At 39.1% G+C, this 27,047-nt stretch overlaps 1 protein-coding gene across 4 annotated transcripts in view; it reads left to right on the top strand.

Moving 5' to 3' along the window:
* The window catches only part of tspan4a (tetraspanin 4a), a 263,024-nt gene that overhangs the window by 176,857 nt on the left and 59,120 nt on the right, over window positions 1–27,047 (top strand). For all 4 annotated transcript variants that reach the window (XM_057833765.1, XM_057833774.1, XM_057833780.1 and 1 more), the window contains one exon: window positions 9,427–9,501. In XM_057833765.1, the coding sequence (XP_057689748.1) occupies window positions 9,427–9,501 (75 nt within the window). The remainder of the gene's footprint in view (window positions 1–9,426; window positions 9,502–27,047) is intronic.

The following is a 27,047-nucleotide window of genomic DNA, read 5'->3' as shown; positions in this document are numbered from 1 at the left end:
ATATTTAATATCTCAACAGCTCCACTCTAATTGGTAGTATGTCTATGGTATATATTAGCACTTATACAGCACTCTATCTACAGTGTATCACAAAAGTGAGTACACCCCTCGCATTTCTGCAGATATTTAAGTATATCTTTTCATGGGACAACACTGACAAAATGACACTTTGACACAATGAAAAGTAGTCTGTGTGCAGCTCCCCTCAAAATAACTCAAAATATAGCCATTAATATCTATATCTATATAACAAAAGTGAGTACACCCCAGAGTGAAAGTTGTCAATATTAACATACAACATGTCAACTGTCAATATTTTGTGTCGCCACCACTATTATCCAGAACTGCCTTTACTCTCCTGAGCATGGAGTTGACCAGAGCTTCACAGGTTGCCATTGGAATGTTCTTCCACTCCTCCATGATGACGTTGCGGAGCTGCCGGATATTTGAGACTTTACACACCTCCACCTTCTGATTGAGGGTCCCCCAAAAATGTTCTGTTGGGTTCAAGTCTGGAGACATGCCTGGCCAGTCCATCACCTTTATCCTCAGCCTCTTCAGTAAAGCAGTGGTCATCTTGGAGGTGTGTTTGGGGTCATGGTCATGCTGGAACACTGCCCTGCGATCCGGTTTCTGAAGGGAGGAGATCATGCTCTTCTGCAGTATTTCACAGTACATGTTGAAGTTCATGTTTCCCTCAATGGAATGGAATTCTCCAACACTTGCAGCACTCATGCAGCCCCTGACCATGACATTCCCACCGCCATGCTGGGTTGTAGGCATGACACACTTATCTTTGTACTCCTCACCTGGTCGCCGCCACACATGCTTGAGACCATCGGAACCGAACAAATTAATCTTCGTCTCATCAGACCATAGGACATGGTTCCAGTAATCCATGTGCTTTATTGACATGTCTTCAGCAAACTGTTTGCGGGCTTTTTTGTGTAACGCCTTCAGAAGAGGCTTCCTCCTGAGGTGACAGCCATGCACACCAATTTGATGTAGAGTGCGGCGTATGGTCTGAGGACTAACAGGCTGACCCCCCCCCCCCCCCCCCACCTCTTCAATCTCTGCAGCAATGCTGACAGCACTCCTGTAACGATCTTTCAAAGAAAGCATTTGGATGTGATGCTCAGCACGTCCGCTCAGCTTCTTTGGACAACCAACCCGAGGCCTGTTCTGAGTGGACCCTGCTCTTTTAAAACGCTGGATGATCTGTGCCACTGTACTGCAGCTCAGTTTCAGGGTGTTGGCAATCTTCTTGTAGCCTTGGCCATCTTCATGTAGCGCAACAATACGTCTTTTAAGATCCTCAGAGAGTTCTTTGCTATGTTGTGCCATGTTGGAACTTTCAGTGACCAGTATGGGAGCGTGTGAGAGCTGCACTACAAATCTGAACACACATGCTCCCTGTGCACACCAATTGTTACCAATCTGCACTTTTGGTAATTGCGGTGCTTTCATAGTGGACTGGCGATTAATGTGGCTCATTGTTGTCGATTCGTCCAGTGCTTACTTCGGAGATGTGGCGATGTGTATAAAAACACAGTGACGCGTTGGATGGCTTTTTGCTGGATACTTTTATTAACAAAAGAAAAACCAGCGGGGGACACAGCGCTTTTCACGGCGCTCTCTGCTCAACTGTCTCTGAACACCTTGCTTTGCTGCCTCTCTTTTCCTGGCCCAGACGGCCGGCCACTTCTTCTTCTACGCTTAATTAGTAAGCTGGTCTATGCAGTATATATTTTAGGACCGGCGAGGTACTGTGTGTGTGTGTTTAAGAATGATTTTTTTTTGTGTGAGTGTTCATGTAGGTTTTTTTTTTTTTTTTTTTTCTGTTTGATTTGTATTTTCTGTCTTGGGGGGTATTGTCCTTTTATACAGTGTCAAATAGCTCGCAAGTTTGATTCCACTGTTCAGGAATGGATGCTCAACTTAACATGTGACTGGAAAACAATTAAAAAAAAAAAACAATTTAAAAAACCCCAAAAAAACTAGTAAGCCAGTCATATTTTAGGGGACAACGGCCCCTTGGTGATGCCGGTAATAACTGGTTGGCTGGTTACTTCCGCTAGCTCTGTTTGTGCGTTGTGTGTCGCACAAGTGTCAAACGCCACTATAAGACAAAACATGAAAATTAATTGAAAACAGGGCCAGGGATCACATTAAGGTAGGCATCTTTTATATTTTTAATATAAAATCGTGCATATAATTCACTGTTTTAAGTTGCTAGTGAACAAGACAAAATGTAAGAGTCGGCTGTTCTGTCTTTGAAGGTTAAAACAGCCCGCTCTTTACTGTGTAAGAGACCTGCACTGAGAATCACACCTGTTCCCCTTTTCTTGCTGGGGTGTGTGTGTGTGTGTGTGTGTGTGGGTGGGGTGTAATATGTTTACATAAGATTATATTGCTGTTCAGCTGTTATTACTGTTGCACTTATTTTTCAAGTTTTGATATTTTTATACAATATGCATTTATTTTTTTAGTTAAATGATAAAGAAGAATGGTAGTTATATGATTTCAATGTATGTCCAGGTTGTTATGTTTGGAGTAAAATTACAGCTCTGTTGGATATAAAAATTCGTATGTGCGTCATTAATCTTGGTGTGGCACACTGATTGACAAGAAAATTAGAAAGTGGCACTCCACACCAAAAAGGTTGCTGACCTCTGATCTACAATATACCCATAGATGAAAAATATGAATTAGTGGATGCACTAAGTACATTTACGTGAATGGGTACAACTTCCTCTCCACTTTTTCCAATATTCATGCCCATGTCTTTTTCTAAAGCAACCTGCGTCTGCCTTGACTGACATTTGATCTTACAATACAGTACAATGAACTATATGTGGAGCCTTAAAAGCCTGTATACAGGCTCAGCAATTCAAGTATAAAGGCCCTCATGGATCAAATCGCTCAGTGTGCGGGGGTGAGTCATTTTTTGCCAGCGTCAGGTACAAGTTTGGTTATGCCACATCCATTGGTGTGCTCTGACTCAAACAGTAAAAATACAAAAAGAGTGATCATTATGAGTATAGATTTGCACGAAAATTGTATTTCGAATGTATGCGATTTTTTAAAATTTTTTTATTTTACGTTTATCACTTGCTTTCAGTGAGTTAACAATTTTTGCTTAATCTTTTTCAGGTAGGAAAATGTTAAACAGTAAACATTGTTTGGTCAACAAGCTTGTTAACCTGTTTCATCCTGCACGTTGTTAAGGGATGCATTTCTTGTTTGACATTTATTCAGATTCCCTAACGGAAACAACCATTCAGGGGAATTCCCATGGAGTTGACTAAATTGGCACTCAGCTTTTTTAAAAAATTTATTTATTTATTTATTTCATCATTGTTATATCCTTTCTACTGAGATCATAAATGGATTTAGGTAATTTTCAGTTAATTTGAGCGGTCTAAACCAGTTTGATAAGAGTAACCAGCAGTTTACTATTCCTTGAGGCACAACCTGTAATTCAATAGCCTTCTTGTGATATATACAGCAATAACAGCAGGATACATTACGTCTGCTATTAAATGATCCCACTTAGCTTGCGTATATGACCTGTGGTCTAAAGAGGATGAGTTACGATTCTTATAAAACCCAAATTAATGGGTGAAATACTTGTGAAACCGCAGGGGAGGAAGATGTTTGTTTTCTTCCTTAAGGGTAAAAAGAGACAGACAGGGTGAAATGATTTCTTTCTGTGTAATTGTTGCTTTCATCCAAAGCAATTATCAAAAGATGTGAGGGGATTACAATTTATGTTCCATGTTCGGAAAAATATGACTGAAAAAACCCAAAAACAATAGTGTTTTCACGCACTGATTATCAAATAATTCTCTGTAAGGATCAATAAAATTTCATCCAATAAATATTTTGCAAGGTTAAATTGCGCCTGACTTAATTTTCTTGAGTTACAGGGGATGAAATTTTCTGTCTTTTATAAACACTTAGGAATCCAAATATGTCATTCTTGTTCTCGCACAATATATCGATATATGAAAATGGCAAATAAAACCATATAAGTAGCATTAATTGTATTCCCAAGGACCTCGTGGTGTGCACAATGTGGCATCAGCAATCAGTCAGTGTTTTGTCAAATCTGTTCACCCAACAGTGCTGATGCCACTGACATTTTTACACATGACAAATTCTTTTCCACGTAAATAAATCCTAAGCATTAGAGTATGGCTGCAATTGTTATAAAATCCTCTATCTGTACTTTCCCACTATTATTAGTATTGCCAAAATGGGACAGGATTCATTGAAGTCTGTAAAGATTCATCATTTCTGTGAGAAATCAACAGTGGAATGCAAAATAACCCAATTCACTTTTGAGACTTTTTTCCTAAAGCAAAGCTTGTCTTCTTCTTGTCATATACAGCCATGGAAAAAAAAGAAGAAAGAAGACTCACTTTGCGTTGTCATACAGTGATAGAATACATCGCCATGAAGGGAAACATCATTCACACAACAATCACGCAACATCAGACGTAAATGGGGGTTTAGTGTCTTGAATATCAGGGTTTAATGTTTTGAAAATGTTTAACCCTTTCATGCACATTTTTTTCGTCATACAGGGCACTCATTTAGCTCATAGGCTGCCATCATTCGCCCCTCCCAGTCAAAATGGATTGGACGTCTGTCGTCGTATGTCATACAATGAGCTAAATACTATGGGGAAAAAAAAACTTTTGGAGTGTTTCTTGGGGCCATAACCAGAGGTTATTTCTGTTGTTATTCATTATAATTTCAATAATTTAGCATTTTTTTAAAACATTGTATTAATTTCTAAATGTATAATTATGTAAAATTATCTATTTATATAAGTACAACAATGATTAGTAATTTAAAATAAATGATAATAATACAGTTATATGTTTTTCGCGGTTAATGGGGACCAGAACCCGCTGTGATAATTGAAAAACCGCGTTCAATGTATTTAGATTTAGCAATGGAAAGATACATATAAGACATGTTTTTCCCATTTCCCCCAAAGAATAATAATACAAAATTTTTTAAAAAGTAAATTTTGATAAATGGGTTTTAAGCGCTTCAAATGCAATACAGTGGTACCTCGACATACTATCACTTGACTTTGACACACGATCTTTTCGACTTCCATTTTTTTCTACATCCGACGACATGCTCGAAATAGTGACATGCGACGGGCGCATGGCGGGTTTTCTTGTGAGGGAAATAAAAACAGGTACCAAGAAGGTTAGTGCAGGTGGTGAAAGGAAAAAGGTGACACTTACCCGAAGAGTTCTCGGCAGATGGCCGCGATGAAGAGCCAGCCCGAAAGCCACAGGGGACGAAGCCGGGTGGCTTCTACCTGCTGGAGAGCCAGCCCGAAAGCCGCCTGGGAAGAAGCCCTAGTCCGCCCCGATCGGCAACCGCGCCGGGGGCCTCGTCCCCGCGAACCAAGAACCGCAATGCTTTCGGGCGATTTATTTTAGAACTTGTGCAACCCAACACGCCTACTGTCCGCTCCAGTTGACGGCAACAACAGAACATTAAAAGAGAAAGTAAAATTACAACCACACCTTTCTCTTTGTGCGTGTCGTTCAGGTGCAGCACGCAAAACACGTCCGCCATATTAGAACCCGATTCGTTACATTATTACAGGAATTATTATTATCATTATTTTATTATTCCAGTTTTTATTAATAATTAATTTGTTTGTCTATGTATAATTTCCATTTGTAATAGTACCAGCAGTATTTATTAAGGATTTAGTGTAGGTTTTCAGGCTGTGGAATGAATTAATGGAATTATAATGCATTCTTATAATGAAAATCCTGCTTGGCGTACGGCCATTTCGACTTAAGCCTGAGTTATGCTTCTGAGTTGCGGTGACGGCGAAGCTAGTATAGCGTCAATAAGCATTCGATAGTTCTGCGGAAAGGGAACACGTTGCTCTGTAATTCACCGCCGAGCCACTACAAGAGTGTGGTGTTGTGTTTGTATGGTTTGGGAGGGACTCTTGTCCCCCCCAAACTCTACAAGTTTTCTTCCGGTTACACAATAATGCCAACGGAGATGGAACGCTTGTATGTGGATCTTCAGCTCATCAACATTGAACAACAAATGTTGATCATACTGTAATGTCAGTAACTAAGTTCGGGTCCTTTAAGAGGCGATCAGACTGGGGAGCGGTGATGTAGCAGGAAGCGAGTGGAAAGAACGGGAGAAATGCATGCATGTTGCGGCAGCCAGCTATTGTTTTGTTATTTGTTCATTTTATTGTTGCCACAGTGGGGAAAGCCATCATCGACTCCTCTCCTTCTTCCCCCTATCCATTACCATAAAAGCTTCGAGGCACTCTAAATCAGTGATGATGTATCAAGTGTGTGAACTGTTGTTGAAAATTAAACATCAAAACAACTCACCCAACCTGTGCTTTATTCTTCATATAGTACTTGAAGTGTGAAAAATGTAAATAAGTCACAGACTCACGGCAAACATATGTACACAATAAATGATGAAGTACACCAACTAAAAATTCGATACAAAGTGATAAAAAGATGGCAGTTTTTGGCCGACTGGGTCACCGATTCGTATGGCCATTTGCTTCCGAACATACACAGAGTTGTCTCGACAGTTCTTCCATTTTTTTTATGCAATCGCTGACTTCCAGCCCCGTATTGTAAGCAGTCTCCTTCCACGAATTGCTTGCCATTTGGCAGTCTTTATAATGTCTTGACGAGACATTGTATAGGTTGTCGTACTTGTGGAACTCTTCGATGGTACTCTCGTCGGCTTGGTCCATTTTTTGCGTGTAGCACAATGCAATGTTTGAAAATGGCGGTGATTTCGCTCTGAACCGTAAACAACAGTCTGAGCGGACGAATCACAGTCCATTTGCGTAATGTCTCCACGTGTTGACGTGACGCGAGCCAGAAAATTTTGGAGATGCACGTCAGGCAACGCCGAAGGCTCGTACTGTAAATCGGGACTGCCTTGGCGGCGTAGGTCTGCCACAGAAGCATAACTCATCCTATACAAACAAGGTCCTGGAACGAATTAACAAATTATTTTTTATTTTTAATTGAAAAAAACCCGCGATGGACTGAGGGCATGAAGTTTGAAGAGCGAAGTAGCGAGAGATCACTGTAATTGCTAATATTTTTTTTTATGATAAAAAAATGGTCACTTGCCCTCAAAAAAGGTGAAAGGTCTCAATTGTCAAAATAATTCAATGAATGAATGAATTAAGAAATTAAGAAAAATAGTCACTTATTCATTTAACTCATTTGCTCCCAAAAACGTTCTATTTTTATTTTTTTCAGTGTTCCAAAGACGTATTTATACGTCTTTTACGTTATTTTTTTCATAAGAGATCATCTCTGGGTTCTGATTCAATTGAGCTCCAAAGCACAAAGCTGAAAATCCATTTTAAAGCAATAAAACTGGCCACTGGAGGGTAGTCGGGTATTTGGTAAGACCCGCAACCCAATTCAATGGCCAGGTGGCGGACAACCGAGCAGAATAACCGAAAGGACGCCCGGGATGCCAGGCGCTGGGCGACCGAGCAGAACGACTGGGACCACCAGTGTAGCGGAAGATGCTGTTAAGTCCATGCTGCTCGCCGAGCAGACCACGCAGAGACTCAAAAAAATCCCTCTTTACGAGACTGGCAGCGATGAGGGAAAAGTTTACCCGGCTGTCCCTGCGACAACAGCGTCATCTCGGCGACAACAGCGTCATCTCTCAGTTAGTTATGTGTAAATAAATTGTTACTTTGCTATCAAAAGCTCTATTTGTCTTGTTGTTTATGATATTTTGTAAAAGTAAAACATTATTAGGAAAACATTATTCAGATGTTTGGGATGTAACTAAAGCAAAACATAGGTAGCTGTGTTAAAGTTATGTTTGAAATGTATGCTTTCAGAAAAAGCTCAATTTCTCAGTTTTTTCATCATAAATCGGAAAATTGCTCAAACTAAGCTATTTTCTAATGCTGATTTCTAAAGAATGGAAAAAGATATGAACCTTTTTTTTTTCCTGCCGAAAGAAGAGAGTCTAATCTTTCTTTTGGTGGGTTCCATGTTTATATAGCAATAGAACAGAATTTTCTGTGGGCCTTGCAAAATCAGTCAAAATCCAGTAAAACGGCCGGGAGCGAAGGGGCTTGCTCTGGTGAAAATGGCTGGGAGTAAATGAGTTAAGAGGTTAAGGTCTCAAGTGTCAGCCTTTGAATAGCTGTCCACTGTAGTGACCACTGTCCCTGAAAGGGTTAAATAGACTTATGTTTCAACAACGGGTGATGTTGAACTACGTGGAAGAGATTCACATCTCATGTACCGACCTACCTACCTACCCGCCTACCCAACTCACTCACTCACTCACTGACTGTCCGTTGTTCATGCTGTCATTTTCAATATCTACAATCCAGTAAATCTCATCATTTAAGTCTGTCTCACAAGTAAACTGCTCCATCTGCCCAAGGCTTGAACTGTGCCTTTTCCAGACAGCATGTTTCAGTTCCTTTAACAGATTTCTTAATTTGATTTAGCTCATTAACTCATAAAAGGCCACTTCAGTCAAGTCCAATGTTTTGTACCTAGAGTGTTTTTAGCAGTATATTTTGGGTCATTATCCTGTTGAAGGATCAGAGACCAACTGCTGAGAGCCTGAAACGAAGCTTTTTGGCAGTAGGCAAGCAGCAAATTTCCTCCGGGAATACTGTAACTTCATAGTCATGAGATTTTATTATTTTCCATATTTTAAACATCAAATGCCCATAGTACAACCTTTAATATAATGAAAAAATATTTTCAATAACCTTATCCGTCTGCTAGCTGTACACTTAAATAGATAAAGCTCTCTGCTCCTACAGATGCCTCATGAGAATGAGCAACCCATCCTTCACATCTCTAATCTGATAATCACATCTTTTTGTGACCGTCTAGAACTTTTTATCATTTCGGAAATGTTTAACCCCTCCCGGCGTAGCTCTGAAGCTGGTGTCGAGTAAGTGGTTGATGGATGTGCTCAGAAATGTTTCAAGCAGCCGCACGGGCCCGCAGGAAAAAGATGTATCACCCATCAAGCAACTCATCTTTGCGTAAATATGTAGGAACGCTCTAGGTATGGACTGGTTGAGAATAACTTGAACTTCTTTCAACATATTCAAATGAGGATGTACAAAAAGGGAAAAAAATCTTTTGAATTTCAAGGCCGTACTATTTGTTCAATTACACACACTGTCTATTATGTGACACTATTCAGTCTTGTCATCTTTTCTTTTGCGGTTCAAGACTCCATCACGTGCCACTGATTTTCTTCCTGATAACTTTGTTCATTCTTCAAACACAGAAGCCTACAATCCCTACTGGTGTTATCTTTTTCCATCTTCATGGTGATAAATGTTACGTCGCACACTCGCCCTCATGCTTCTCTTTGTGTTTCCAGTTTTTCGTCCTTCTTCTACTCATCTTCTTCCTGGAGATCCTGGCCATCATGCTGTTCTTCATTTACCAAGACAAGGTAATTTTTATTATCTATTTAAAAAATATTTTTTTAATGCTCTTAAGTGGCAAATGAAGTACCAGAACATCACGTTTTGCAGTATTAGTGAACCTTATTTACCGTATTTTTCGGACTATACGTCGCACCTGAGTATAAGTCGCACCAGCCAAAAAATGCACAATAAAAGGGAAAAAAAACATATATAAGTCGCACCAGAGTATAAGTCGCATTTTTTGGGGAAAATGTATTTGATAGAATCCAACACCAAGAACGGAAATGTCATCTTGAAACACAATTTAAAATACAATAGAGAACAACAGGCTGAATAGGTTTATGGTATGCTAACATTACATGACGCTAAAAGTTAGATCGGGCCTAAAAAATCCAGCCTGACCCGACCGGCCCGCGGATATTAAAGCCCGATGCAGCCCGAGCCCGATCAATTAACTTGATTTGCTTGCCCGAGCCTGAAAACCCCCCAAATTTTATGTTTTATTTGTGGGCACGAGCCCGAAAAAAAACAACATTTTATGTTTTATTTGTGAGGACTCAGGAGAAGGAGGAAATGCGGGGATGCGATGAGTGGTTGTGTTTTGTGTGATCACGTTTGTGACGATGCCGGTGCATATATGCATACTAGGGTGGTCAAAATTATCGCGTTAACGAGCGGTAAGTAATTTTTAAAATTAATCCCGTTAAAATATTTGACGCAATTAACGCACAAATGCCCCGCTCAAACAGATTAAAATGAGAGCACAGTGAAAGGTGTACTTGTTGTGTTTTTCGGAGTTTTGCCGCCCTCTGCTAGCGCTTGGGTGCGACTGATTTTATTTTCTTCAGCACCCATGAGCATTGTGTAAGTAATTATTGACATCAACAATGGTGGGCTACTAGTTTATTTTTTGATTGAAAATTTTACAAATTTTATTAAAACGAAAACATGAAGAGGGGTTTTGATATAAAATTTTTATAACTTGTACTAACATTTATCTTTTAAGAACTGCAAGTCTTTCTATCCATGGATCGTTTTAACAGAATGTTAATAATGGTAATGCCATCTTGTTGATTTATTGTTATAATAAAGAAATACAGTATTTATGTACGTGTATATCCATCCATTATCTTTCCATTCCAACAATAATTTACAGAAAAATATGGCATATTTTATAGATGGTTTAAATTGTGATTAATTACGATTAATTAATTTTTAAGCTGTAATTAACTGGATTAAAAATTTTAATCGTTTGACACCCCTAATGCATACTGATAACAAATTAAAGCCTTTCTTTTCTAACGAATTCTTCCAGTTAAACAAGACTGTAAGATGAATATTCAAAAAACATTTATATCTTTTATATTTGCGTGTCTGTTCTCACAGGCGGATAGTGGATTTAAAAAACATTTATTTTAATCTCCTCAAGTTGGCAAAGAAAAAACGCAAGTTTTCTCAATGTTTAAATAGTCTACATATTTTTATGATAATTATAAAGGCATTTACACAACGAAATAATGCTGGAAAAGTTTGTTAAATATATTTCTCGTATGAGACCAAAGCGCCACATTCGTTTACATTCAGCGAAGCCGACACAGCTTTCCGTATCTTCAACAATCAGTTTGAATCCTTTCCATATCCCACTCCTACCGCAGTTGTTTGCTTTTCAATTCCCCCGTCATTAGTTTGTTTTTCACTCCTATAGCTGCTCCATATCAAAAAGGAAATACCAGGATGCTCGCGGAGCGGAAGATTGAAAATAGAGCGGGGCACTGCATTCACGTGCGCAGGCATGCACAGCGCCTTCTTCTGTTTTATCCAATTTTTTTTAAATTTAACATCCATACATCATTTTAGTATAAATATATGAATATATACTTATTTTTACAAAAGTTTGCGAGAGAGAAGTCGGCCCGACCCGACCGTAAATAATCACGCATAGGTCACTCCAGAGTATAAGACGCACCCTGTGCCAAACTATGAAAAAAACTGCAAATTATTGTCCGAAAAATACGGTATGTTTTACACATTTGTAACTCAACATAGATAACTAAAATGTGCAACAAGGTGTATGTTTAGCTAATGTTTGTCATTTTAACACTTAGTGACTCAGAAAATATGTCCTAGCAACACTACAGCTAACGCGGGCATGACTCTTTGAGTTATCTTGATTAGATGAAGTGTACTCCTAGTTCAAGAGTAATTTGTAATTGACACACTGGAGACTGAAATGTGCTGCTGTTGCAGAATTTTAGCAAGAAAAAAAATATTTACACGTAGCATTGCCACCGTCACACCTGTATCATCTGTTCTATTATGCACTATCTTGGCAATCCAATTGTCTGTCAGATTAACAGATGCTGCGGGAATACCAATCCATGCAATACGTTGAGGTTGACGTATCTAAGTCACCCGCGTCTCTCTTGAATAATGTCATGAGGTTCAGTGCCAAAACATAATTATGTTTCGATGATTTTGTGTTCCTGAATAGATTAAGCCAAAGACTGAGGAAACATCACAAGCACAACGATCATGATAAACGTGACGCTGAAATGCATAATAACATCAATTTGCAGTTTTATTTGACGCAAAGATAATACACAGAGCAGTAGTTTCCACGTCAATGTTTTTTTCTTTGTTTCTTTCAGTATTTTCTCAATACTTAGCCATAAAATTCTTATGGGTTAGGTTTGGGAGTGATGGTGAGTTTTCTTTCATTATACAGTAATTTGGTCATAGACCTCCAGTGACTAATTTTACTCTATCAGATATTACAATGCAATATTTCAAATAGCATGCTTCAGCTCGTTCCCCAAATCCCTAAAATTATGTATAATTGCCTTCAACAATCACATGCATAAATTGGTAAATAATTTGGATAATTGTTTCAGCTTTAATAAAAAATAAAGGCTATAGCTCACTAAACTCTCCTGCTGTTGTAATTACCTGAAAGCACCGGTAGTTACTGTATACATGGGCTAGTGGTTGTCCTCTAGAGGCTCATAATGACCACCGCAGCGGCACTGCTTTTGAATTATGGGGGCTGTTCATAAATCACGAACAATTCTAAACCACTGGTGTTGCATTATTTATGTGCTGAGACAAAACATATTGTCTCCAAAGACAGAAGCCAAGGCCCAGCCTGTGTGAGATATGTATTTAGGTAAATAACAATGTAGTGTTTTACTTTGATAGGTCTGTCTACCGCAATAGACCCGACTTCTCAATAGGGTGTGACCTATTTTTTCTACATAACAATCTTTTCTTACATTGGGTATTTCTGATGAGTTGTCCTGAACTAGCATATTTATTCCTCAAATTCTCGAAATATTACAATGACAGTAAAGAAATTCTTGTTATTCTCATAGCAATCCTGCATTTTCCTGGAATCTACCTACGCTTACCATCTGTCCTCACTCAAAAGTACAATGCTTAAAGGTTTTCAAAACAGTCAAAGGTTTCTTGCAGGTTCTTTTTTTAATTTACTTATTTTAAATCTCTAAAACTTTGCTGTTTTATTTTTTAATGATGATCAAAATGAAACCTTTTGCTGATATGCAGCATTGTTTTGACTGAAATGCACTTTTGATTAATTTATTTAATAAATAATTAATTTATGTACGTGTAAATCCCTGATCGAATTTGACTGGTGTTAGATATTAAAGTTCAATGGATAGATTTTTGTTGAACCAATACTTGCCAAAGCTAATAATAATAATGAATGACTGTAAAAGGACGTGTTTACACATTATGTTCTGCATTATTATCAAGAAATACAGTATATACAGTATATATATTTTTTTCTCAACACGTTAACTCCTTGGACTGCATGCAAGTCATGCGCTCATCCGTACTAGATGGCAGTACCTAAAAAGAAGAGTACAGCATTAGGTGCATGTTGATGAAGTCCATTTGAGGAATCGGGGACGGTCACACTCGGCGGCCCGCTTTATTACGCCTGCTTTAGGACTGATAAAAGGCTCCATGACACAGCTGGAAGCGACATCAAACGGCTTCTAGATCTTCCTCGCAACCATTTGTTTCACTCCGCTGGCTCCTAAGGGTGATGGAAAGTCTTGTGAGGTTAACATCAGTGGAAGCTGTGTGACTCAGTAGTGTCAAAGCAAATAGTTGGCTGACTCAGGGGTATGCCAGTGAAAGTGGATGGATGTGTGTTTTGTTTAATATCAGTGAATTTATTCTCCTTCAAATACTATTTTTTTCACCTGTGACGGCATTTTTCATTTTATCCCACTTCATTAGATTTACACCTGCCGCTTAAATTAACCGTCACATCCATAAATGGGGTACCTAACAATGATAAAGAATTAACACCAATAATCAGTCTTGTTAATCTTACTTTAAAAAAGTAATTAGTTACAGTTACAAATTACTTCTCCCAAAAAGTAATTGAGTTAGTAAGTCAGTTACCTCAACGTAAGAGTAATTAGTTACTCGGCAAAGTAACTGACGTTACTTTTCATGTTCTACATGTTATTACATGATCCATTCGATAACATTTTTCACATCAAATATGTTAATATTAACTGATTGAATTGAACTGTCTTTTTCATCCCTCTCCTCCCCCCAAAAATAGGTCACCCTTTTTACATTTTTTAAAATATCACCTATATAAGAGTGTAATGGTATACAAACTTAAACTTTCAAATGCTGTAAGAAAAAAAAAGCGTTTTTGTTTTTCCTGTTGTACTGAACCCGCATCAAACGGTGACCCCCGTACCGAGGTACGTACTGAACCGTGACTTGTGTGTACGTCACATCCCTAATATATACAGTATACTAGTAGATACATTTTTCAATATGCAGGTGTGACTCTGTATCTCTTCCCTCTTTTATACTTGCTCTAGTTGTTTTGATAAAAAAAAAAAATCAATAATCACACAAAGTTTATGGATACGTCATTCAAGAAAAGTTTAGGGCAAGTGACTATTTTTGGTAATAAAAAACTAAATCAAATTGGTATTATATTGTAGCATCTACAAGAAAAACGCCCACTTGGTGGTGATGATGATGCATACTGATCCAGAAAATAGTCCATTATTTATTAATTAGCTGTACCCACCTGAACGCCACAAACTGTAAAAAAAAAAAAAAAAAGTTGCCCGAGAGTTTAAGATGACGCTTGCCACGCTAAACGTTAATGCTAGCGAGAATGCGAATGCTATGCTAACGCTCCGAGCCACCTACCATCGTGTTTTCAACGGCGTCGCAACCCACTTCCTTCCTCCCCTCTCCCGCTCTGCTCTCTCCGTATCGCTGAGACATCTCTCGTCATTCAACCAAATTATAGTAACGCACGCTTTTAAATCCTCAGTATTGGTAACGGCGTTGCAAAGATGGGAAAAATCATTAACTCATTCACTCCCAGCCATTTTCACCGGAGCAAGGCCCTTCGCTCCCGGAGGTTTTACTGGATTTTGACTGATTTTGCAAGACCCACAGAAAATTCTGTTCTTTTGCTATATAAACATGGAACCCACCAAAAGAAAGATTAGACTCTCTTCTTTCAGCAGGAAAAAAAAGTATGGTTCATATCTTTTTCCACTCTTTAGAAGTCAGCATTAAAAAAATAGCTTAGTTTAAGCAATTTTCCAATTTCTAATGAAAAAACAGAGAAATTGAGCTTTTTGTGAAAGCATACTTTTCCAACATAACTTTGATTTTAACACAGCTATATTTTGCTTTAGTTACATCCCAAACATCAGCATAATGTTTTCCCTTTACAGAATAACATAAACAACAAGACAAATAGAGCTTTTGATAGCAAAGTAACAATTTATTTACACATAACTAAGTGAAAAATGACGCTGTTGTGGCTGCGACAGCCGGGTAAACTTTTCCCTCATCGCCACCTATTTCATAAAGATGGATTTTTTTGAGTCTCTGCGGGGTCTGCTTGGTGAGCAGCACGGACTCAATGGCATCGTCCGCTGCACTGGTGGTCCCGGTCGTTCTGCTCGGTCGTCCAGTGCCTGGCATCCCGGACGTCCTCTAGGTTATTCTCCATTCGGTCGTCTACCGCCGGCGCCCCGGCCGTGCGGCCAGGCCGTTCGTTGCCGTTGAATCGGGTTGCGGGTCTTACCAAATGCGCTACTGCCCTCCAGTGATCAGTTTTATTGCTTTAAAATGGATTTTCAGCTTTGTGCTTTGGAGCTAAATTAAATCAGAACCCAGAGATGTCTCTTGTAAAAAAAAAAAAAAAATTTAAAGACATAAATACGTCTTTGGGACACTGAAACAATTAAAAATAGAACATATTTATACGTTTTTGGGAGAAAATGAGTTAATTAGATTACTCAGTATTGACAAAAATAACGGCGTTAGTAACGCCGTTCATAGACTTCATAAGTTATGGACGGTACACGGGGTGCAGGGCCGATTCATTGGGGGCCTATCTCCGTCAAAGCTGACCGAATGGAAACACAGACAAAAAGCTTTTTCCATTGTAAATTATTGTGAATAAATGCTTAAATCCCTGAATTCTTTATAGATATGGAAGTAAAATAGTCTAGATTCTTGATTAAAAGCCACAAAAAAAAAAACGTGCAGGCTGTTTTTTTCGTGCTTTTCAAAGTTTGGATGGCTGAAATTCTTTGACCCTACTACATAAAATGCGCTGCTCTTATCAGCGACATTGGGATTCTCACGGCAAATTTTGTACCACATTTCCGTGCAAGCATCATTTGCTTCTAGCCATGGTACCTCCTGCAGCCACTTTACAGCAAAAGTCCTTTTTTTCGGTAGCTCCGGTGACGTCTCTGTCGTCTGTCTGTCTTTTGACGGGGGTGGGGAAACATGGAAATACTTACCGGTACTCAATGGGGCCTGCCTCTTTGACATTTTGAGAAGTGATTTTCTCGTGTCCGCCGCAAATACAGTGGTCAGCCATCGGTACGCAAAAGCGTATGGAAGCCGTTGAGGGCCAGCGCGTTTGTCTATGTCCAGTACGCATGCGCGCATACGGACCACTTATGTGCACCCCTGTCTATGATGCTGTTATACTCTCACGATGTTATTAACAACACGGCCAATAATACAATCAATTCAGAGCCTAAAAGGAAAGAAGAGCGAAATGGGATCTCATCTCAATGACCTACACTCCCGACCAAAATTATTCAGGGTTTATGCGGGTCATTAAAAAGCATTAAAAATCATTAAATGGGTTATGTCAAAACTCAGGCCTTAAAAAGCATTAAACTAAATGATCGAGGCATTCAAAATCATGTAAACTTGACGGTTTAAAAAAACCCTTTTTTACATAATTTATTAGAGTTGTCAGGATGCCAATAATATTATCCGATAAAAGCATTTTGAAATGATATCAGATAATATCGACATCGTTTTTTTCATTATCGGTTTCTGTCCAATATGCATGTTGCCTTCAAAGTGAATGTAGACGCCTTAGTACAAGGGCTTGTCAGAGCTGAGCCCAGCAATTATGCTTATTGTCCACTACATGTCTTCAAACTAAGATGCTTGGAATTTGTTACGTGAGCAGACAATTTGCATTCATGGTACAAAAGTTAAATGAACAATAAATGACTGACAATGAATCATAAACTCCTTACATAACTCATTCACTGTACTGAAGCTGTGTGCCTTTGTCATTTTGAGCCAGAAGCACTATATGAGTCATATGTGATCTGGCAGTGCCTTATTGGCACTTTGCACTTGCACTTGCACTTGATCCAAAAAATCATATTTGCACTATTTTGATTTCAACAATAAATATAGTGATGCAATATAGGCATAACTTCAGTTGTTGTTTTCTTTTTTTTTCACTGAATTTTAATTGGAAAACCTTTAAGTTGCTACATTTATCATTTTTTTTGTATCCAGTAGGGTATCGCAATACAACTAGACATAATATGTTAAGTCAGAGGTTGGGAACTTATGTGTCGCGAGCAATATCTAGCTCTTTTGATGAGTGCATCTGGCTCTCCGCCAGCCCATTATTTTAAATGTGGAACCGGCCGGCTCGTTTGACATGAACGAGCTGTGGTGAGCTGATGGTCCATTCACACATTTTTCTTGGACTTTCAAACATATGTCGCGGGATTGCACGGAGATGGGCATTAGTACAGAGCTCGTCTTGCGCCTTGTCTCAGCCGGCAGCTGGGTTGGCCCCGCCCAACTCAATGCCAAGCGATCTGGAGTATATAAAAATGCGTAGGGGAAAATTCAACCACGAAAATGAACTGTGTGGTACCTCAAGTCATAGAGGTGCGCAATCAGTTTGACTTCCATGACTTTTTCACCTGTCAAAATTGTTGCCACTTCCAGGAGAGCAAGACTCACGAAATATCTGCTCCGAGAGGCTCCACCTGTCTTGGCCACTGTTATTTACAATTTCCCTGGTTGCGACTCCAGTTCCAGGAAATATATGCAGTGCCACATCATGATTATATTTTTTATTTTCCAAGTGGTGAGTGCGCAACAATCGTAACATACCAAGTAACGATGTCAGGCTTTTGTTGTTTGATTTATTTCAATCACAACTCGACGAGTGCTCGTAAAAGCCGAGCGTGCAATCACTCTTGCTCCCGCATGCTGCGTTCAAATGCGCTCACGAAAAAAAAAAACAATGATCACAAAGCCGACTCGGACAAGCTGGCAACAGAATATGTAAATATATGTATATAATATAGTTCATAATGCAGTATATAGACACACACAGACTGTATGGCTGTTGTGGAATCATATTTTAAAATATGTTTTGGCTCTCTCGGTCAAAAATGTTCCTGACCCACGCCCGCATAAATTACTATCTGTTAGATATGGGTATCAGATTTTTGGAGTTTGGACAACATTGGGATATTGGTAAAAAGTCATTATCAGACAGCTCTGTTTAGAATTTCTGTATGTTAAACGATCTGCAGTCGGGCATGGTCATTAAATTAGTTTGAAGTGGCATTAAAAAGCATTACGAGATTTGCTGATACTTGTAGAAACCCTGTTGTTGTAATACTGTAGTTTCCTTTGTAGTTTTTCACTATACACTGAATATATTTGGGTTTAGCATACAATTAGAAGATATTAACTTTTCACCCACTATTTCCTACTTTAAAGTGTGTACGACAGGAGAAAAAAAGTCTTAAATAGCATTATTATGTGAATTATAATCATATTTTGAGATGATTCGACCACATACAACAGTCTTTTAATCAGCTGGTAAGCCACGCCTACCATTATAGGGCTGTAACGTCCCTAACAGTAGGATGACGTCGGCAGGAGAATGGTTTCATCTGTTTCACTATTCTGCCCATTAAGGGGGAATAATTCAGAACGAGGAAAATGCGACGAAGAGAGCTGCAAAATGTCATTGTTTCAGTCTCGCTACGCCAATATTTTTACAGGATATTATTTTTATCCAAGTATTTTTCCCTAATAGCTAAATAGATAGTATGGTCATGACAAATAACAGTCTTGTGCTAAATGGAATATGAAAAAAATGAAAATTTAATTCAGTACGACATGGCAAAATTACTCCATAATGGTCAAAACTGTCGACTTCACCTTTACTCTCGCACCTCCAGAACAATATTTTATGCCACCTTAGTTAGTCAGGCTTTTGTCATTTCCCTGCCCCGGCTTCGGAGAATGTAAACAAACCAGGAGGCGTGACAGCTAGCAGACATACTAATCCGAACTGAGTAATGTTTCAAAGTCTACGAAGCGAAAAATCAAACATAACTAGCCCGGATCATTTCACACGGCAGCGGGGTTGTCGATTGTCTTTGCCGATTGGGAACCCGCCCGACAGGGAGCAAATTAGACCTTGTCGTTCCCCTGCTGAGGCCAGAGGGCTCGTTTGCGGGAAAAGCAGCTGGACAACCGCCGGACAAACCGGCCGACGTCGGAGGAGCGCGTAGCTGCCACTTGGTCAACACAAATATGGCAAAATAATGCTTTACTATACGGCGACGATGTAAACAGCGAGAGAGTCAAAGGAGCGCGGCTGCAGTTGTTGTGCAGCTAACATGGCAGATTGTGTCTGAGGAAAGCTTTTCTACATGCCCATCCATGATCAAACATAAGTAAAAAGTCCTTTATATAAAGAAAGTTTGGAGTGTTTACTTTGTAATCGCTATAATTCGTGGCGATTTTTAATACAAAGTTGCACTTTCTGATGGGGTGGAAAATTTGACAGAACACCGGGCACAAGAAGATGGCAATAAGCCGAGTATAGTGCTCTCCTGGCAAGGGGATGTGTGACAAGCCGCTGGTCGTCGGCCGAGTGGACAAGGAGCATGTCAGCCACAAAATGCAAGCCACCTCCGTTTTAAAATGATCCTAGTATTTGACATATTACAAAACACGATGTTTAGTCACTTCCTCGTAAGTCCAATGGTCCCACAGTAGTAGGGCTTGTTTTGGCCAATATCCGCTGGTGAATGGGAACCTTTTGAAACCCCAAAAAGGCTCACACCCCTCTGCCTCGTGCAGCAACATTTTTCTGCAGGCGTTTGGCTGGCGTGATGCGAAAAATAAACGAATTAATCCATAAAATCAGCTGAATCCGCAGTCCATCTGCATGCTATAACGTAATGCTGTATTGTGAGATGCTGACACGAGTGTCGTCACATTCGCATTCGTTCTAAACCCGAAACTGGAGCCGGAAGTAACTCATTTTCATAGCGCGGGATTCAAAAATTGAATATATAAAACGATCGCTTCCACACACATCCAAGCGGTCCAGTTCATTCAGGAGCATAAAACACTGCGTGAAATATGAAATAAACATGCTTTTTTTGTGTCATACGCACTTTAAATCACCAACAAATATTAAAGATAATGACATTGGTGGTGCAACAATGTTTTTGCGGCAAGTTTAATTTCCCGACTTATGAATTCAAGTGAATAACGATTGATAATTGGGGTTTTTTTTGTGTGTGTGTGTGTGTGCGTGTGTGTGAATATTTCATCAGCCAAAATGCTCACCTTTTTTTCTGCTATCTTTATTGACTATCCACGCTTATTCTAGTAAGAGGTCACCAGTCCTTCACCGGGCTGACACACTGACACTGGAAACCATTTACACACGCACCAACAGTCTATTTAGAGTCTCCAATTAACCTTACTTTGATGCTTTTTGTCTGTGGGAGGAAGCTGTCACCCACAGAGTACTCACAGAACACAGTATAACAACCAAACAAACATAAACCCATCCAACACTGAATACCGTTTTAAAAAAGATCGCTACAAATTGTTTTCTTTGTTAGTATAGCATTTCTAACACTGAGTAAAATATTAACGGGCAAGTTTATTCACTTATGAATGGGAAAGGAGTCCATAGCAGAGTACAATGAGTTCAGATGGAAACCGCTTAAAGCATTGACACCGAACATATCAATAGACTCTGGTATTCAGAGTGAGTGCCTGCGTCATAGCTCAGAGAACCTTACCCTGAGGTGCCTATCAGATCATTATGTACTGTAACAATATTGACACATGGAATACAGTTCCAGTATATGCATGCTAACAATGTTGAAACATACTATTTTCACTAATCTTCTATCGAAATGCCAGTCAGATAACGGAGACGGCAACCCAGAGAACTTGATTTCAGAGAGTCTTCGTCATCCCGCTGCTTGCACAGTTTGTGTCCTAACCTCTCAATGACATTAGCCGTGAGGTCAGTGCTGCATGAGCTCTTTCCTCTGAACACGCCTCTACCAGGATGTGTCATGGTAAGGCTCTAGTGCGTGATTTGCTGTCTGTGTGCTTTAGGACAAGTCAAGGTGAGGTAATGCTGCAGTAAAAAGCAAGTGGTCAAGATTTACAGCCTTGTAGTTTATAGTGAATCAAACCTTAGTTTAACGTTTCAGGGATCATTATTGTACGTATGTTTGTATGTTTCTTACAAATAATACAATCTGTCAAAAACATTGTTGCAGCATAGAAACAATCTCCCAAATATTTTAGTTTAATTCCCGAAAAGCAAATCACATCTTATCCACATGATAATATAAAGTCCTTTAACAAATGAATCCTACAGGTAACTTTAAAGGGCAGCTAAGTAGTTTTTCAGATTTCGGTGTAATTTTATGAATATAAACTTTGGTCGAGTTCGTCAAAACAACCATGCCATCTTTAACGCGTAACTGCGCCATTCAGAATTGCTCTTTCGTGACGCTAATGATGGCAAGGGCTCCCAGGAAAGATGATCTCCAATGAATCCCTACATGTTTGAACCTGAACCGTCAGTTGACGATTGAGATTACTTGGCACAGGTGACGAAGTCGATTAACAGCTCGACATTAACCAACGAAAGAGTGGTAGGCCTATGTCCAGCATTGTGATTTTTCTATGAGCCCTTCTTTCACTAGTCATTATGTGATATAATTAGCTGTCACTGCAAAAACAGTTGAGTAGTTATGTCAACCCAAAGCCCAAAATCATAACCAACCAAACTAAGTGATGACCAACTGATCAAGCTCAATCCAAATTCACTGCTAGGCTAGTAGGCTTTATATTTACCCTGTAACAGGCCAAAAAATAACTAGCCAAGGGCCTACCAGTATTTGGTGCTGGGGACATTTAAAATTCACATAATAACTATTGATCTAGTAATAAATGTATCAAATTCAGATGAAGTGACGACCTGTCAGGTAACTATCTATTTATGACAGGCCAGCAGCAACAACAACAAAATTAAAAAAACATGTCGTACTTCAATGAACAGGCAGTAGGATTTGCCCTCTAATATCAACAGAATTGCATCGAATTTCAGAACTAGAAAAGCCAGTAAGGGTCTTTGTAAAACCAAGGTTGTATTGTTGTCGGTTTTCAAAGCTGTCATCGCTGAAATGAGCCAGGGAGTTGTCTCGGCTCACTCTCACAAAAGCGGTCCAAATCTTTGCAGAATAAGTTTTTTTTGGGCCACTCATAGAGTCTCGAGCCTTTGTGTGAGCAAATCATTGCTACACATCGAGATGGCATGACGGACCTCGTCTCTAAAACGCAGAAAATTTTTGCAATATATGGTGAGGATAGTGTGGTGCTATACCTTCGTATTAGAGTGCTGCCGGAGTCCTCTAGAATTGACGTCATCGGGTAGCGGCCGGCAGCAAGGCGCGTCCCCCGTTGCTAAGGTGTTGCTATAGCAGTAACTCAAAAGCTATGCAGTCAATTATTATTTTATTTTTAATATGAGTTTTGAGACAGCAAATTATGCATTTAATACAATTTAACCGAGTAAAACGCTCAAGAACGAAATCAGAAAAGCTCTTCAGCTGCCCTTTAAAGACAGTAACAACAATAAATGATTTAAGGCAGGGGTACTTATGACATTGTCTGTTATTTTTCACACTTCTGAGATGCTATGTGACAGAAAAATAACCTAATACTTGAAATGTGTTATGACTTTGGGTTGTTTAGTAGGTACTGTGTATTCTATAGTTCAGTGCTGCTACTTTTCCAGTTCGAAGTTAAATTGTCATCAAAAGTTTTTACTTTTTAATGAGGACTTAGCTCCTCAAGCCAACACTGCACTGCACTGCACTACCCATTACACTCAGCAATTCAGCTAATACATTTCATTGTGAGATGGTACTATAAAGGCGATGGAAAGCTAACATGCGGGGGTTCCAACAACTCTTGAGCTGTAAGAACACTGATTCCACCAGTATACTTGTCATTATTATCATTATATGTTGTGTTTTATGCCCCCCCCCCACAAACATATTTTTGTTGTATCTGCACCATACAATGGCAATTACGCCTTCCTATTCTCGTTACGTTCAATCTTGACATGCAGCACATTTTTACAGTTGCACAGCTCTATAAACAAAGTTCCCATCCTCCCACAGGCTGCTGCTAACTGAGGCGGCCCGCTGGGGAAAAGAGTTGAGTGTCTCAACAATGAGCCTTGCACGTCTAAGTACACACGTACTGTACATGCATGTACTATGAAACTGAGAATGGCTCATTAAATCAGATATGGTCCTTCGACAACTGGAGCAATTATAAACGTAACCCGTCATACACGGTAATGTGACGTAATTCAGTCAGACAGCAAGTATCAGAGTTTGAGGCCTCCATTGTTATCTGCAAGGGAACTGGAAGTTAACACGCCTTCGTACTCCAAACGCGGAAATGTAGCATGCACACTTCTTTGAAAAGGATGAGAATTCATAGCTGTGCTTGACAGGTAGAAATATCACTTTTAAAAAACTACCGGTTGGACAAAAGCGTAGCTGTTTTTAACTGAGCAAAAATGAAGTCAAGTGAGGAATGAATGAATATTGTAGTTATATATATATTTATTCCCACTTACTGGTTCATTTTACTTGGTATATTCATTTCCATGTTATTTGTCTTATTCACCATGTATCTGTAACCTTTGACTCTATTTGGATAAGAAATGAATGTGAGCTCTCAGCTTGGCAGGGAGGTAGGTAGGCAGATAAAGTTGTGGCCCTCGTGCAGCTGCATAGGGGAATTTCCATTTTAGTGTGAGCCACATGGGTGCCCTTATAGGGTTAACTTGTGGGCTGGCATTAGTCTTCCTATTTGCATATGGAATAATAAAAAAGTGTATGATTTGGAAGGTCATGACCAAATCTTCTCAAAGGTACCTTGGGACACTCAAGAACTGGGGCCCGGGTCGGGCTGCTTTTAATTATTGATTAATGACTAAATGTATTTAGCTGAGATGATTATTGCTTTGTTTTTGCTCCTGAATTGCATGTCGTCCTCTCCTGTTTATTTAAGAGAATCAAAGAACCTGTAAATAGAAAAAATCAACTTTTATCTTCTTCAATGCGCCTGAAATTGTTCCAGCCTCTGCTAGCACAGAAAACATTGCTAGTTTAAGCAGGCAGTATCGCCAATCCATGCTTAACAAGATGCTCATAGATGTGAATAAATATGATGTTGTTTAAGGTTATTTTATATATATTAGGGCTGTCCCAAACGACTAATTTTCTCCCGATTAGTCAGCCGACTATTTTTACGATTAGTCGACTAATCTAATATATACATTTATTTATTTATTTTTACTAATTTAGCAATGAAAATTTTTGTTGACGCTTATTATTCACAAAAACATTTTGGAACACTTAAATTCTTTATTAAAGTACAAATAAACACGTTAATTACAAAAAAAAATAATAATAATAATAAGGTCAAATGCTGATAGCATTAACGAGTGCAAAAGAATGGAATGCAAACAGATTAAGAACACTGACTTTGCATTTCCAACATGATTCAAAACAATTCTTGAAAAAAAAATCTAGCATTAATATTGTAGTATACTACCATATACTAGTCCTTCTAAAAAAATTTCCATATTGTGATAAAGTTCATTATTTTCTGTAATGTACTGATAAACATTAGACTTTCATCTACTGTATTTTAAATTCATTACACACAACTGAAGTAGTTCAAGCCTTTTATTGTTTTAATATTGATGACTTTGGCAATAAAGTCAGGAAAAAACAAAAATCTGTATCTAAAAAAAATAGCATATTTCATTCGACCAATACAAAAAAGTGTTTTTCAATACAAAAAAAGTCAACCTTCAATTAAATTATATCAGCTATGCACTCAATACTTGGTCGGGAATGTGGCGTAGCATAGAGGCAATCAGCCTGTGGCACTGCTGGAGGCACAGGATGCTTCAATAGCGGCCTTAAGCTCATCCGCAGTGTTGGGTCTGGTGTCTCTCAACTTCCTCTTCACAATATCCCACAGATTCTCTATGGGGTTCAGGTCAGAAGAGTTGGCAGGCCAATTGAGCACAGTAATGCCTTGGTAAGTACCATGGCATTACCATTTACCAGTGCTTTTGGCACTGTGACCAGGTGCCAGGTCGTGCTGAAAAATGAAATCTTCATCTCCATAAAGCTTTTCAGCAGATGGAATCATGAAGTGCTCCAAAATCTCCTGATAGCTAGCTGCATTGAACCTGCCCTTGATAAAACACAGTAAACCAACACCAGGAGCTGACATGGCAACCAAGACCATCACTGACTGTGGGTACTTGACACTGGACTTCAGGCATTTCGGCATTTCCCTCTCCCTAGTCTTCCTCCAAACTCTGGCACCTTGATTTCTGAATGACATGCAAACAGTCCAGTGCTGCTTCTCTGTAACCCAGGTCAGGCGCTTCTGCCGCTGTTTCAGGTTCAAAAGTGGCTTGACCTGGGGAATGCGGCACCTGTAGCCCATTTCCAGGTTTCTGCAGGTCCCCCCAAGGTCTGGAATCGGCCCTTCCCCAAAATCTTTCTCAGGGTGCGGTCACATCTTCTGGTTGTGCAGCGTTTCCTGACACACTTTTTCCTTCCCATAGACTTCCCACTGTGGTGCCTTAATACAGCACTCTGGGAACAGCCTATTCTCTCAGAAATTTCTTTTTGTGTCTTAGCCTTTTGCTTGAGGGTGTCAATGATAGCCTTCTGGACAGCAGTCAGGTCTGCAGTCTTGCCCATGATTGCGGTTTGGAGTAATGAACCAAGCTGGGAGTTTTTAAAAGCCTCAGGAATCTTTCGCTGAGGTATTGAGTTAATTAGTTGATTCAGCTGATTAGGTTAGTAGCTTCTTTAGAGTACCTTTTCGTGATATGCAAATCTTTTGAGATAGGGATTTTTGGTTTTTCTTGACTTTTTTGCCAAAATCATCAATATTAAAACAATAGAAGGCTTGAACTACTTCAGTTGTGTGGAATGAATCTAGAATATATGAAAGTCTAATATTTATCAGTACATTACAGAAAATAATGAACTTTATCACAATATGCAAATTTTTTTAGAAGGACTAGTATAATAGTATGATAATAATTATAATTATTCATTGCCAATCATATTTTTCATAGAGGGTGTCATTTTAAAGCTATTCGTCATGTAGAATCTGAATTCTGAAGTATGTGGGATTGACTCCAGAAATCGTTACATATATGACAAACATGACTTGTTTTTATTTTAAAATGTTCAAAATATTTTCGCTAAACCGCTAACCATAAGCTTTACACTCCGCAGAAAGTGCACTTTTCGTCATTGCATGTGGTGTCAGCAATAGATTTTTTTTTCTTCTTTTTTTTCGTTTGCAAATGCTATTAAACAGCTATTTTTCATGTTTGACGTGTCACCTTTTAACGGCAAGTTTGTGTTTTGGAGAAGACTGCCAATGTTTTATAGCAGGCTAACATAGGTTGTCTTTTTTTCCCTATTAGGTTCAATGTAGCTATGCTACGGAGCCCCCCGGGTGCCAGGATAGAAAAAATAAAAAATCATAGCTAATCTGTACCCACAGTTTACTAAACTGTACCCACAGGTTACTAATATGTACCCACAGTTTACTAAACTCCGTACTACGGAGCCCCCCGGGTGCCAGGATAGAAAAAATAAAAAATCATAGCTAATCTGTACCCACAGATTACTAAACTGTACCCACAGATTAGTAAACTGTGGGTACAGATTAGCTATGATTTTTTATTTTTTCTATCCTGGCACCCGGGGGGCTCCGTACTATGCTAATGTTTACAGTGTTTAATTTAGAAGTGTTTCCCTATTTTGTGTGTCTGAATTTTAATTCTAGAGCGTGTTGATGA

Source organism: Corythoichthys intestinalis, chromosome 1 (genome assembly GCF_030265065.1).
Source record: "Corythoichthys intestinalis isolate RoL2023-P3 chromosome 1, ASM3026506v1, whole genome shotgun sequence".
NCBI classification, from domain to species: Eukaryota; Metazoa; Chordata; class Actinopteri; order Syngnathiformes; family Syngnathidae; genus Corythoichthys; species Corythoichthys intestinalis.
This window is presented reverse-complemented; position numbering and strand designations above follow the sequence as displayed.